The 12,651-nt window shown below is 48.0% G+C and overlaps 6 protein-coding genes across 6 annotated transcripts; 3 read left to right on the top strand and 3 right to left on the bottom strand.

Annotated features, from left to right (window-relative positions):
• Positions 1-566: 566 nt before the first annotated feature.
• GGS22DRAFT_181673 (alpha-ketoglutarate-dependent taurine dioxygenase) lies at positions 567-1,783 on the top strand (the record flags this gene model as incomplete). The annotated part of the gene is made up of 3 exons (XM_047963886.1): positions 567-1,201; positions 1,274-1,608; positions 1,680-1,783. 3 exons carry the CDS (start codon positions 567-569, stop codon positions 1,781-1,783), a joined length of 1,074 nt encoding a protein of 357 aa, XP_047815376.1.
• Positions 1,784-2,128: 345 nt separating this feature from the next.
• Positions 2,129-4,611, bottom strand: GGS22DRAFT_172439 (Pkinase-domain-containing protein). The gene is made up of 3 exons (XM_047962756.1): positions 4,525-4,611; positions 4,193-4,269; positions 2,129-4,130 (listed from the first exon to the last, which is right to left on the bottom strand). Exons 1-3 carry the CDS (start codon positions 4,525-4,527, stop codon positions 2,582-2,584), a joined length of 1,629 nt encoding a protein of 542 aa, XP_047815375.1. The 5' UTR covers positions 4,528-4,611; the 3' UTR covers positions 2,129-2,581.
• Positions 4,612-4,892: 281 nt separating this feature from the next.
• On the top strand, positions 4,893-6,296 carry GGS22DRAFT_172438 (ubiquitin-conjugating enzyme). The gene is made up of 4 exons (XM_047962755.1): positions 4,893-5,037; positions 5,152-5,425; positions 5,495-5,827; positions 5,884-6,296. The coding sequence occupies exons 2-4, from the start codon at positions 5,322-5,324 to the stop codon at positions 5,984-5,986; spliced, it is 540 nt and encodes a 179-aa protein (XP_047815374.1). The 5' UTR covers positions 4,893-5,037; positions 5,152-5,321; the 3' UTR covers positions 5,987-6,296.
• GGS22DRAFT_172435 (ribosomal protein L31e) lies at positions 6,297-7,134 on the bottom strand. The gene is made up of 3 exons (XM_047962754.1): positions 6,961-7,134; positions 6,801-6,875; positions 6,297-6,659 (listed from the first exon to the last, which is right to left on the bottom strand). Exons 1-3 carry the CDS (start codon positions 7,045-7,047, stop codon positions 6,456-6,458), a joined length of 366 nt encoding a protein of 121 aa, XP_047815373.1. The 5' UTR covers positions 7,048-7,134; the 3' UTR covers positions 6,297-6,455.
• A 1,035-nt stretch (positions 7,135-8,169) lies between these two features.
• Positions 8,170-9,578, top strand: GGS22DRAFT_59425 (regulator of G protein signaling superfamily). Its single transcript, XM_047967493.1, has 3 exons — positions 8,170-8,520; positions 8,573-9,260; positions 9,324-9,578. The coding sequence occupies exons 1-3, from the start codon at positions 8,336-8,338 to the stop codon at positions 9,558-9,560; spliced, it is 1,110 nt and encodes a 369-aa protein (XP_047815372.1). The 5' UTR covers positions 8,170-8,335; the 3' UTR covers positions 9,561-9,578.
• Positions 9,579-10,151: 573 nt separating this feature from the next.
• GGS22DRAFT_172432 (uncharacterized protein) lies at positions 10,152-11,919 on the bottom strand. Its single transcript, XM_047962753.1, has 2 exons — positions 11,448-11,919; positions 10,152-11,336 (listed from the first exon to the last, which is right to left on the bottom strand). Exons 1-2 carry the CDS (start codon positions 11,478-11,480, stop codon positions 10,440-10,442), a joined length of 930 nt encoding a protein of 309 aa, XP_047815371.1. The 5' UTR covers positions 11,481-11,919; the 3' UTR covers positions 10,152-10,439.
• Between the last annotated feature and the right edge of the window lie 732 nt (positions 11,920-12,651).

Below are 12,651 nucleotides of genomic sequence, written 5' to 3'. Positions count from 1 at the left end.
CACAGCGCTCAGTAGATCTCTAGGCTTATAAATCAGCCTTATCGGCGCATGATGTAAATGCTTCTGCAGCATCTCATGCAGCGCTGTGACACCGAGGTCGTACAGACACCGGGCATGCACAAAAGGACCCGGCAGACGTGCTCAGACCCAGATTTTTCGCTTGGATGGTATGTATAATGATCCTTCTAGGATTTTCATCATTTACCTACTCTAGCACGCCGAGCGCACCTATGAGACTTACGACCTGTACGACGAATGCATGATTTGCTGGTGATGTGTATATGCACTGATCGTATATGATGGCAAAGGAGATCATCAACATTTGAAGACGGTTAAACAAGGAATATTCGAAGATCGTGGAAGAGACAATGTCGATGTGTAATCCAATAGTAGGTCATTACTGTACGATAAAACCATGTCAGCGAAATTGAAATACGGAGACAGATGATGGATAGAATCATGATATAAACCGTAGAACTTCTCTTGTTGAAAATACAATACTCGTTCGATCGGTACCACCACACCCCTATTCCATCTTCAGTTTCACACCCCATCTATAAACCACAATGCCCAGCACAACAAAAGACGATGTCATCAGCTACGACATCAACGTCCCGTACAAGATCACGGACGACACCCGGACCAAAGTCAAGTACCCCGAGTACATGCCCAGCTGGGACAAGATATGGTTCGACCCCCTCCCACCCTTCGAATTCCAGGATCCCGCTCTCCGAGTAAAAGACACCTCTCTCCCCGAGCTCCACAAAGCCGGGCTTAAGATCACCAACATAACCCCAAAGCTCGGAAGCTACATCTCAGGAATCCAGCTAAACAAGCTCAACACCGTCGCAAAAGACGAACTAGCATGGCTCGTGTCCGAGCGGAAAGTCCTCGCCTTTCACGACCAGGACCTCATCGACGACGGACCAGCCGCGCAGCAAGCCTTCATGAACCACTACGGCAAGCCGAACTACCAGCCGGTATCAGGCAGCATCAAGGGGCACCCCGGCTTCCACATTATCCAGCGAGACGGCAACCAAGCCGAGCTGACCAAATTCCTGGACCAGAAATCCACCACGACGCTCTGGCACCAGGACGTAAGCTACGAGATCCAGCCCCCAGGATACGTGATGCTTGGATTCCTAGAAGGCCCGGATATCGGGGGCGATACGGTGTTCGCAGCGACGGATGTTGCGTATAAGTAATAAGAACCTCCCCAACACATCTTCTTCCCCTGTTATGTCTTGTTTAGGGAGGAGCTAACACCCCCAAGACGCCTCTCCCCCGCCCTCCAAACCCTCGTAACCAACCTCACCGCAACGCACACCTCGTCCAAAATGATCGCGCACACCCGACTAGCCGGGGGTCTCGTGCGCAAAGACGCGATCTCCACCGTGCACCCACTGGTGCGCGTCCACCCCGTCACAAACGAAAAATGTCTTTTCATAAACGCGGAGTTCGTGTCGCGGATTGACGGGCTGAAAGAGACAGAGCACAAGATGTTGCTGGACTTCCTGATGCAGCATATAGTGACCGGCCACGATTACCAGGCGCGCGTTAGCTGGGCCCCGCGGTCGGTGGTGGTTTTTGATAATCGGTCGACTTGTCGTAGGTTGATTTCACTTTTCGCTTTGGCTACTCTGCCTTTTTGTTTGGGGATGTGCTAATTGGGTTGTTAGATACGGCTGTGGTGGACTATGTGGATGATGGAGAGAGCTCTAAGGTGAGGCATCTGTTCCGACTTGCGGCCATGGCGGAGAAGCCTATCCCAGTTTCTTCGTAAAGAATTGCGATAGGACTCGGCTCGGTGGGATATATAGTGTAAATCTTCATTTATAGAAGTCACAAAGCGTTGCGCGTCGGGTTGTTGTTATGCGTCTACATCTGTAATGTTGCCGGCCATCCCGGAATGACGTCAAAAGAAAAAGGGCATGTGCGAATGAGGGATAGAGGCACTGTACTGTACTTTGTCTAGCTATCCCCTCATTACTTAATCTGCGGTTACAATATGTGGACGCTACTCAATTAGGTACCCTGAGGGATGCATTTCCACATAATATAAAACAGTGTTACTCGCACATACTCGATTCATTGAACAAGAACTCAGCTTCAAAACCAGAAACGTGATGGGGAAGTCAATTTCTAAGGTATACCATAAAGCCGCATGTCAGGAGTCAACTCATATCGTCGAAATATATCATCTACCTGTATTCTAAGAATACCTTACAAGGTTATGAGTTAACCTCACACCTCCTTAACCCATTCAACGATCAACTTCACATAACCCAGTAATTTAGCTGATTCATCTTATATTAATTCATCTGCGAAATGCAATCGTATCATAGCACGCCCAGTCATTCATCCCAGGCATCGTCCATCCGTAGCTCAAATCCCATAGAGCAGCAAATCGCAAGATCCGTAACGCAGTAGCCGCGATGCAAATTTCCCTAACCCTACGCTCGAATCATAAAGCAACGCTGTACCCACCATCTAGGCTCATCCCCGTCATACCTCCTCATATCTTGATTGGGGATTCCTTAAATTCCGTCATCCCAGCGAGCGGATCAACCGGACGATCTCTCTAAGCCTCCGGTTTATACACGCCGTCCTTGCATAGCAGCACCACCTTCTTGAAGAATCGTCTCCACTCGAGGGGGTCGCCCTTGAGCTTGATGAAGCGCACCTCCAGTAGCTCCTGTGACTCGGGCAGGAAGTACTTGTCGATAAGAATCTCGCCGTGTAGGCCCTGCTTCCGGTCATCCGTGGTCTTGACCTTGAGTGTCGATACGTGTTCTCCCTGGCCGATATACGGGGGCTGGGAAGGTAGCGGCACGTTGAGGTTATGTAACGCGTCACCAATCATTTGCACGAGTAGCCGCGGCGGCATGTGCGAGAAAAAGCGCGTGAATGAGTGTGCGGGGACAATGTCCTTGAACCGTTGTGCGCGCTGGGTGAGGGTTATCGGTACTCCGGGTGTCTGCGAGAACTGGCTCATCGATGGTTCCTCAGCTAAAGCATCATAAAAGTTCGTAGACTGGGTTGCCGAAGGTGGTAGTGTTGCGTCCGCTCGGGACATGGGCTGGGTCGAGGATACGGCTAATGTGCGTAGAGCAGGTCTCTCCCAGTCGAATAGGACGTCGCTTATAGGAGCTTCTGGTTGGGTGGACGATAGCCTGCTAAAGCCGCTGTCTACATCCATAGCATCGGCTGAAGACTGCGATCCGCGTTGAGATGAAGTAGGTTGTTGACTAAAGTCTATACGTAGGTTTTCTAACATCTTCGTTGCAAGGATTATAGGGTCGTTGATCTGACCATCTGAGGCAAGGTGTTCATTGTGGCGGGTGTACCATGGGTGTTGGCGTATCTGAGCGAATGAGAATCGTTTCTTCGGCTCGATGTTCATCATACCTCTGAGCAGCGACAGTGCCTCTGCCGGTACCCTTTTCCATAGGTCATCCGAACTTCGTCCATTAGTCTTCTTGTACTCTACGAACTCCCAACTTTCTCTTGTAGGCTCGTCCCATGGTGTATTGCCTACGAGCAAGACGAAGAGAATGACACCGCATGACCATATGTCTACTAGCTCAGGGGAATACTTGACGAGTTCGGTACCGGTCTTTTTCTCCTGTCGACCGCATACTAAGACTTCGGGGGCAACATAAGGAGGGCTACCGCACATGGTAGCACTTTGCTTCTTCTGACCTCGGTACTCGAACATTGTAGCCATGCCGAAATCCGCAATTTTCAAGTTGCCGTTATCCGACATTAAGATGTTCTCTGGCTTGAGATCTCGATGGGCAACACCCTTGGAGTGAATGAAGCTTACTCCGCTAATGAGTTGATAGAAATAGACCTGGGCAATATCTTCGCTAACACCTACGTCGGCCTCAATCTTGTCGAAGAGATCACCACCCTCGGCATACTCCATCGCTATCCATCTCCAGACATGGTCTTCGTCTGTGGCAAACCACTCAATTACATTTGGATGTTGACCAACGTGGGAATGCAAGGAGACCTCCATGGCGATCTGCTTCGCTGAGATGCGGCCATGCTTGATTGCATAGCCTTTGTGAATTAACTTGACGGCAAAGACGGGTGTTGTTGAATCCAGGGGTACGGCTTTCTTGACCCTGTTGTATTAGTCAGTATTTGATATAAGTGGATACTAGGCATGTAGGCGACGGTGACTCACGATGCATACGCTCCTCGTCCGATAGTCCTGGAAATAAATCTGAAGGGAAGATTATTTGGTAAAGGATCTAATTGAGACTGCATTGTCTTGTTAGTAAATTTGACTTCTAGACTCTCTCATTTTTGATTCTGTAAATTCATATAAATTGATTCGTCGAGATGAATTTGGTTCATAAGTGGGCAAGGAACATGGGGCATCGGATATCACTGAAAATGTAGGAACTGGACGTCGATATAGACATCTAAATCGACCCAGACTGCGCGTAACAGGCTGGCTAAAACAGATGAAAATAACTGATAGTAAAGAAATACCCAATATTCAGAAGAACTTACCATGTTGGCTCATAAACGCGGTTTACCGCGTCAAAATATTAATTAAAATAGAATCGGATGGATGTGTTTAAGTGTTTTTGGTTTGAGATTGTATCGCGACCCGATAAATTTATTGGCTATGAACAGTTCCTTTTTAGGGGATTTAGGCATTCCACAATTGGTTATTTAAGTGACTTGCGTTATGATGCAGCTGCAGTGTGAGCTGTTATTAGTGGCTTGAGCAGTTTGAGTGGCTTATCGGCACTGGCACTGACCAACTTCGGAAGCCGCTGCCCCACAAGATTAGGTGAGATGGCGCTAGACGGGGGGTTTTCTATGGTTGAGCTGGAGGACCCCATCATCGCGGTTGCCATAGGAGTGCTAATCGTGCTAATCGGGCGGGACGTCAGAGTTGTTGTTTACAATTTGAAAATCGATCCTACTCTTTCCTTCAATTCTCTTTTTTCTATCAATCAATTATTAAACCTAACTTTCAATTCCTAAGTACCCTTCGATATAATATCGACTAAATAGGTTCGTACAACATTCCTTAACCTAGAATCTCTTTTTACCTCTAATTGATGATCGTCAATCGGGTGTGGTGCATCTCTAGAGGGCCTTTCATCGCTAACAGACACTACATTCCAGGCCTCGTCTTTCATTTCTCCTTGTACAATTCTCTAGCTACAGGTGCACCGAATCCAGCAGCCACTAACGGCTTGACTCGGTCTTTATTACATTTACATCGTCCATCAACTTCGATAAATTCGAACTTGGCCAATATCATTACCGACGACGAACTTCAATTGCCAGCCAAAATGGAATACCCTACCGAGAACCAGAATGCAGCACCTGACAGCGTCCAAGCTGCTAAGCTCGGCAACACCCGGAGAGGGCCCGATGCACAGAGTGTAACGAAAAGGTACGATTGGGAAATTAATGAAGTTGTATCCGTTATACAACCCATTTCGCTAACAGCAGCAATATGTAGATTGCAGACGGAACTCATGCAGTTGATGACCTCACCGGCTCCTGGTGTTTCAGCATTCCCGTCGGCTGACGGAAACCTGATGTCGTGGTCCGCAACGATCGAGGGACCTGACGATACTCCCTACGCCGGGCTGACCTTCAAGCTGTCCTTCTCCTTCCCATCCAACTACCCCTACGCCCCACCAACTGTTCTGTTCAAGACTCCTATCTACCACCCCAATGTGGATTTCTCTGGGCGTATTTGTCTAGATATCTTGAAAGACAAGTGGACCGCTGCATACAACATCCAGACTGTTCTCCTGAGTCTGCAAAGTCTCCTTGGAGAGCCAAACAAGTATGTTTCTATGTGTTGGATCTGAGAAAATCGGGACCTTACTAACCCACTTTTAGTGCCTCACCATTGAACGGTGAAGCGGCGGAACTGTGGGATAAGGACGCAGAGGAATTCAAGAAGAAGGTTCTTGGGCGTCACCGTGACGTCGATGACGACTAAATTGTCCGTTATACTGTTTATCATGTGTCCGAGTGGACAGTCGGGATCACTCGGTATGGAGAATCGGAGTCAGTACTTGCATAGTTGGTCGGATTGGACCACTGTTGTCTCGGCGCCTTGTACGCGGTGCATTTACAGGTTGTTTTAAGGCTGGGAATAGCTATTCCTCGCGTAGTTCAATGAGAACACGATAGCATTATCACCTACTTCATTACAGCGTTGCCATGATTTACTTCCTATGATATGGTGGATCATGTTGGGAGGGGAAATCGTAATCACCATGTCTCGATCACGACGTAGCAAGTAGCAGATGGGGTGAACAAATAAGAAAAGTGTTGTTCACGGTTCTTGATTCATCAATCAGTGAATCTTAATGTAATGAAGCCAGAAGGAACTCCGAAACCATGCCCTTCTCGAACCCAGCCGGTATCTCAACGAAACATTGCTTTTTCCTTTGCATTGCTTTCCCTTACTCCTCAACGACCACCGTCACGAGACCCTTGGGGTTCTTAACGTTAACGGCTTGGACGTAGCTGTAGAGCTTCTCCTTCGCATCCTCCTCGTCGTTTCGTCGTCGGCTAATTCGGATGCGTAGTCGGTAAGGGACACCCTTGACACCCTGCTCCCACACCTTCTTGTTCAGTTGAGGGTCGAGACGGACATCGGAGGTTTGCTATAATTCAGTTAGCCAAGTTGAAATCGATTATGAGTGACGGCGGATAAATATTGAGCGAAGGAATAATTTAAAGAATCGAATTGTGAATGTGAATATGGATGTGGATGTGGGTGTGGAAGTAATTCGGGTTATTCGTACCATAGCCTTCTCCGCGAATGCCTTGATCTCCTTGATAGCACGGGGAGCGCGCTTCTTGAAGGTAACACCATGCAGCTATTAGAACCATCAGTATTTTTTCACTCCTATAATTAGGATCATGCGCCAGCAAGGACTCGATCCTATTGCGAAATAGACGTACACGCTTGTGGAGGTGGATGGTGTACTCGCGGGACACGACCTGCTCGATGGCCGACTTGGTAGCGGGCTTCTTTCCTTTCGACGACATTTCTAAATAGGTTGCGATGATTAGAATTGTTTATTCGGTCGTGGTGAATTATTTTGGCATATGGTTTGCTTACTGAATGGTTGTCTGGATGTTAGTCGAAAAAGTTCGGTCGTGATGTTGTGAGACTTTGCGAAATTGAAAATTGAGAGGCACTGATGTGGGAAACTGAGGGCAGGAGGTAGCTTTTCGCTAGGCGAACCAATTAAAATTGAATTTGTGCGAAGTGTGCAGGTATTGTTGTGGCTAGTGTTTTTTGTACAGGTGTGGCTTTTTGGATATTTGAGTGGTCTTAGCGGTGGCTTTTGACTTCAACAGAAGTACCAAGGTATTTAATTACTGGGTCGGCCGAATTATGGGTACCTGCACTTTTTGTCTTGCTGAAGCTGTGCAGGCTGTGGCTAACTCTGCAGACAAATTGGTTCCTGGATCAATCATGCTATGTATATAGAACAATCAATCAAAATGACTAGCATTAGGTATGTACCTACATATGCTGCAAATCTTGCGATAGCATCTTAAGACACAAAGACATGAAGTTGTGATGCAAATGCATCTGTATCACTTCAAATTTTATTACCCCATGTCTTTCAATTAATGACTAAATTGTGATTCGTATGACCTCTAATGTGGCTCATAAGTGCACACATGCGATGAACCCAAAACAAAGTTTGAAAACCTGCTTGCCGTGCCACGATTTCAGGTACCCCGGCCCTGTAATTTGGTTGGATAGGTACCTGGCAGGCGACTGCCAGTAATTTATGAACGGGTGGCTTAGGCTCCAGAAACAATCGGCAACCACGACAGACGTCGCAAATCAAATGATCTTACAACTTGCCCAGTTTTTGATTCTAACCCAACGTCGTCTTTCCTTCATCAACATCAACACCCCCCAACCTTGCGCCGAGCGCAATTTCACTCGCTTTTTATTTGTGTCCTCTCCCCGAAGAGATTATTGAAACGATCAAGTTCGTTTCGTGCAATTGATGATTTTTGTGCGCCGACAACAACATTCGCGATAAACCGATCACGTTACTCACGTTACCCCTTCTTTGTAACGTTCAACGCGACACTGAACACCGGCACAAAAAAAAAATTGGCTGCTCCCCAGGGGAGAGCTAGCTTGGCAGTTATTTCGCCATAAAATCGAACATCTACTTTCTCGCAGCCCAATCGACCTACACATACGAACATTATCTCTCACCTCCCATTTAAGCTCCGGATCCTTAAATTCCCTAGCAAGGCTATTTCCTGCAATCCTTCCCATTGACAGCTTATTACTACCATCAAGATGGCATATGCCAGTAGCAATTTAGAGGAGGCGAATACCTCGCCTCTTCCTGACACCATGGTACGAAACCGTTTGCCTACCCTTTTTGAGGTGCTTTGCCGTCGTACACAACCTCCCGTGGATCTGTTCTCGTTTTATATCTACATGCGGGATCAGCAACGATCCGTCGACTATCTTGACTTCTGGTATGTCGTTCTTCTCAGTTAGAATCAATAACCCCTCTTACAATATATTTAGGCTCGATGTTGCACAGCACATGTCACTTTGCCGCCATTACGTCCGAGAACTTCGACGATCTGTGCTAGTCGGCACACCGGATTTAGAGACAGAAGAATCTAAGCGATCATCACGAGTGTTGGATGCAATGGGCGACTTAAGCTATAGCCATGATGGCCCTGCGCGATTTGGCAACGAGAAGGAGCGAGACCAAGATGCAAAGATCTCGAATTATCTAAGAGAACAACAGGCCGAGGACTCACCTGCCAGCAGTCAGGAGCGACGAGCCCGTGCTAGCACCCAACTCAGCTCCAGCACGCCGCAGCAGATCACCGACTCGAACTCTCCAGCACGCGCCTTCACCCGAAATGATATCCAGAGATCAGCGGAGAAAATTCTCTACACCTTCCTCCTCCCTGGCGCTGAGCGTGAGATTACTCTAGACGGCACTATCGCGGCCGATGTTACCAGAGAGATCGAGGAGAACAATCGCGACGACCCTGAACTTTTTGACGTGGCTAAGGATTACGTATTTCAGGCCATGGAGCGAGATGCCTTCCCAGGTTTTCTACGAGCTAGAGCCTTCGGAAACTTGATTCCTCCCACTCTTATCTCGCGATTGATCATCGGTCTCGTTGCTCTCTTTGGAGGCTTCTGGACTGGATTCAATCTTATCTTCCTTGACTACTCCCGCTTGACTCGATGCTGGGTATGTGTATTTTTTCTTTTAGCATCTTTACTACCCGTGAATCGTTAATTAACTTCAATACAGGAAATCCTTCCCTTCACCATCGGCGTCTACCTTCTAGCCTCATACCAGTATTCTCTGGATCCCATCATGGCACTACTTGGTTATACGGAGTTGACACCATTCGAGTTCACCAGTATCCGAGAGCCTTATGTCCGCAAGTTACTATTCCAGCGTTCCTTTGTCGTCCTTGCTGTGACGGCAGTCTTTGATGCGGCACTGTGTGTGCTGTTCATCCTCGTACCTGGACATAGACTTTAGGCAACCAATCGGACCTCCTACTAGTACCCAGACAACTTACATAATGGGGTGACTTTGGTCCCATATTACGACGTCATGATCATTTCTTTCAGGAGTTTCGAGACTTGGCCTACCAAGAGACATTTGCGGGCCTTGAATAATACTCTGCGGCTTGTGTTGGGGAGGATAATGTGATACCATCAAGTACGAGCAAGCACGCATTCATCATTGATTTTTTTCGGCCTCTTTTTTATTATCCAAAGGGGCGTACCCTTTCACAGGTGTGAAGGGAACAGGGCAGTCAGGCATACGGCTTACGGATTCACAAATTCTGTCCTCAAATGATCTCTTTCCACGAGTAGTTCATTTGAGGACTCTTTCACTTCTTTCATCCATATTTAAATGGCTCTATTTTCGATTCCCATCACCCCTTTTTCTACGAAGGACCGAGCCTGGCGACCGCTTCACCCACTCGTCTGGTATTTCACCGGCTTGTGTACACTAGCACTGAGAAACGTAGTTCATCAGCTTGGCTTTTAGGCTCGACGCTGCAAATCGTAACCAATTTTACGATGAATTCTACGTTTTAACTATTATGCTATTATGCTTTAGGCCTGTGATTCGTAGAAATGTTTATTGATTGTGATTTTTATCTGTTTTCATCTGCCAATGGTCTGGGTCTATGTCTATCATACCATAGCAAAGCTAGAATAACCGACCAAAGTTGGTCTTAGCTCTCTCTTTCCCTCTCTAGCTTTTTTCGTAGTCATCTTCCTTCATAAACTTCCCATACGATAAGTTGTCAAAGCTGAAGAATAGATACCAAGTTCAACCCACCCATCCCCCCAACCACGACCAAAACACTCCCAAGCATAATCAGACCCGAACCCTCTTACCCTCCTAAAGCTTCCGTCGACTCTGCCGCTGCTTGCGTCCCTGACCTACATCCCCCTCGTCGGGATCCTCCTCATCCACATCCATCGCCTCGTCCGAGTCCTGGCTCGTCTCCAAGCTCCCGCTTCCACGCTTGCCGCTACGGCTCTGCACACCGAGGCTCGCGGCCCCGCCGCCGCGGAGACGGGCGACGGCGGCGTCGATGATGCGGTTTTGGCCGCGGGTGTGGGCGCCTAAAGCGCTGGCGTTGGTGTCGGCCCGGCGCTGGTCCTCGAGGAGCTTGGCTTGGGTTTGGGATGCGGTTTGTTTCTCGGTTGCGCGGGAGATGGCGGCGCTGCGGACGGTGGTTACCTGGTTCTCGAGGTCCTGGAGCGTGGTCTCGCAGCGTGCGGAGAATGCTCGGAGCGCGGCGAGGGCGGAGGGGATGGAGTTTGGCTCGGGGTCTCGGAGTGGGGCAACGCCTGATACGTGCACGGTTTGGTGGCGCGGGTCGAGCTGGGCTTCGATTAGGCCGGCGTAGATTGCGCTGATTACTAGCTCTTCGACGGCGCGGGGGGAGGGTAGGCCTAGGGTTGTTTGGAGGTTGGTGTAGGTTAGGTTGTGTGGATTGCGGGCGAGGGTTAGGAGGGAGAGCTGGCGTAGTTTGAGGACTTGGGCGTCGTTGAGGGGAGGGAGGGACGGGGTGCTGGTTTGGGCGGTGGTGTAGGTTTGGTAAGTGCCGTGCGAGAAGATCTCGAGCAGTTGTAGGTATGGCGCGTATTCGGGGGTTTGGGATAGGGCTTGGATCTGAGGTGCTTGTAGGAGCTCGGCGAAGACGTAGGTGTTGGGGTTCGAGGTCGCCTGCGTCACTAGGTCGGCTGCTGCGCGGGGAGCTGTGGCGGATTTGGTGAGAGCTAGATAGGGCTGGTGAGGTGGTTAGTTGCTTGCTTGTGATATCCACCAGTACTAAGTAATATATCCCGTATAAAGTCTTGATAATGTGCTTGGAATTGTATGGGGATATGGATTACTTACCTCAAGAGCGTTTAGTGCCTTTGTTTGCTCCATGGTGAAGATAGCCTCGTCCTAAAGACGTTGACAGCGATAGTATCGACAACGTCAGGCTCAGGCAAGGCTGAAAGATAGAAGACAAGGGCCTGGTAGCTAAGCTAACTGGCTAAGCTTCTAGATCGGTTCGCCTTGCTATGGTGAGATGAAACGGCTGAAGACTGTACGGCTTGGCAAGTAGATTGTGGGGTTATTACTCTAATTCGTTTCAATAGAAATGAGTAAGGGTAAAAGAAAACACTCAAAGCTTGTCTGAACGAGAGGCTAGGAAACACGCCGGCAAAGAGACGTGGTATTCTAGAAGTGGATTTGCTGGTGTTTGACGTTGACGTGGTTGAGGTTTTGGTGGTTACCAAGCTTGAACTTTTGAGGTAGTGCCTGTATCATCACTGTTTGAGCTTACACCCGCCAGACCAGGTAGAGCCCCTACCCCAGACGCTGCTAGTGACATCTAGGCTATGGATGTATAGCGGGGCAATTGCACAATAATTCCTTATCTTATCTTTATCTTTCTACATAGTTTGATGTACACCTAAATCTTAACACATCTACGTATCTTGCACATCTTGACTTTTAATGTTGGACAAAGACTTGGTTATTATGTTAGAATGTGAATGCTCCGAAATCCTCATCATACGATGACATAAGTAAGGATTCAAGATCAACTCTTTGCGGTGAACAAGCACGGCATTCGGCTTTGGGGATCATGGTGATCGTGGGGCACTGCTTATTCGACTCTCCGCAATATGAAGCAATTCCTGCAGTCAGCTTATTACTGCCTATTCCTTTCCAAAGTTGACGAAGAAACCAACAACAGTATAACAAACTGATATCTACACGTGGTTGTTAATGGTGCCAGAATGAGTTATGATCATAGAAGAGGAATTGAAAAAATCGGAGATATCGACATGTGAATGAATCCTCCACCCCACCGAGAACAATTCTACCTAGTACTTTTAGAGATTTACCGCATATATTAAAAATCAAGGTAAACTTGGAAGTATCCAATATATCGGAGGTACAACTAATAAAGCTATATATTCCGTACGGTCCGAATTTGTCGCCAAGTTCGAACGTTACTCGGCATATGTATCCAATGTCTGACATAACGCTGACTATTCACTTTTCTGTCTGATTCTTTGATCGATATTCATTTTACATGCACATAGTT

Source organism: Annulohypoxylon maeteangense, assembly GCF_022496945.1.
Source record: "Annulohypoxylon maeteangense strain CBS 123835 unplaced genomic scaffold GGS22scaffold_19, whole genome shotgun sequence".
NCBI classification, from domain to species: domain Eukaryota; kingdom Fungi; phylum Ascomycota; class Sordariomycetes; order Xylariales; family Hypoxylaceae; genus Annulohypoxylon; species Annulohypoxylon maeteangense.
This window is presented reverse-complemented; position numbering and strand designations above follow the sequence as displayed.

Coding starts and splice junctions, on each gene's coding strand:
- GGS22DRAFT_172439 (XM_047962756.1), bottom strand. Junction 4,131..4,192: donor GGACGAGGAGCGTATGCATC/GTGAGTCACCGT, acceptor CTAATACAACAG/GGTCAAGAAAGCCGTACCCC.
- GGS22DRAFT_172438 (XM_047962755.1), top strand. CDS start 5,322: ATGGAATACCCTACCGAGAACCAGAATGCAGCACCTGACAGCGTCCAA. Junction 5,426..5,494: donor GCACAGAGTGTAACGAAAAG/GTACGATTGGGA, acceptor AGCAATATGTAG/ATTGCAGACGGAACTCATGC. Junction 5,828..5,883: donor CTCCTTGGAGAGCCAAACAA/GTATGTTTCTAT, acceptor ACCCACTTTTAG/TGCCTCACCATTGAACGGTG.
- GGS22DRAFT_172435 (XM_047962754.1), bottom strand. CDS start 7,047: ATGTCGTCGAAAGGAAAGAAGCCCGCTACCAAGTCGGCCATCGAGCAG. Junction 6,876..6,960: donor CCATCCACCTCCACAAGCGT/GTACGTCTATTT, acceptor TGGTTCTAATAG/CTGCATGGTGTTACCTTCAA. Junction 6,660..6,800: donor CATTCGCGGAGAAGGCTATG/GTACGAATAACC, acceptor ACTGAATTATAG/CAAACCTCCGATGTCCGTCT.
- GGS22DRAFT_59425 (XM_047967493.1), top strand. CDS start 8,336: ATGGCATATGCCAGTAGCAATTTAGAGGAGGCGAATACCTCGCCTCTT. Junction 8,521..8,572: donor GTCGACTATCTTGACTTCTG/GTATGTCGTTCT, acceptor CAATATATTTAG/GCTCGATGTTGCACAGCACA. Junction 9,261..9,323: donor CCCGCTTGACTCGATGCTGG/GTATGTGTATTT, acceptor ACTTCAATACAG/GAAATCCTTCCCTTCACCAT.
- GGS22DRAFT_172432 (XM_047962753.1), bottom strand. CDS start 11,480: ATGGAGCAAACAAAGGCACTAAACGCTCTTGAG. Junction 11,337..11,447: donor AGGCACTAAACGCTCTTGAG/GTAAGTAATCCA, acceptor CCACCTCACCAG/CCCTATCTAGCTCTCACCAA.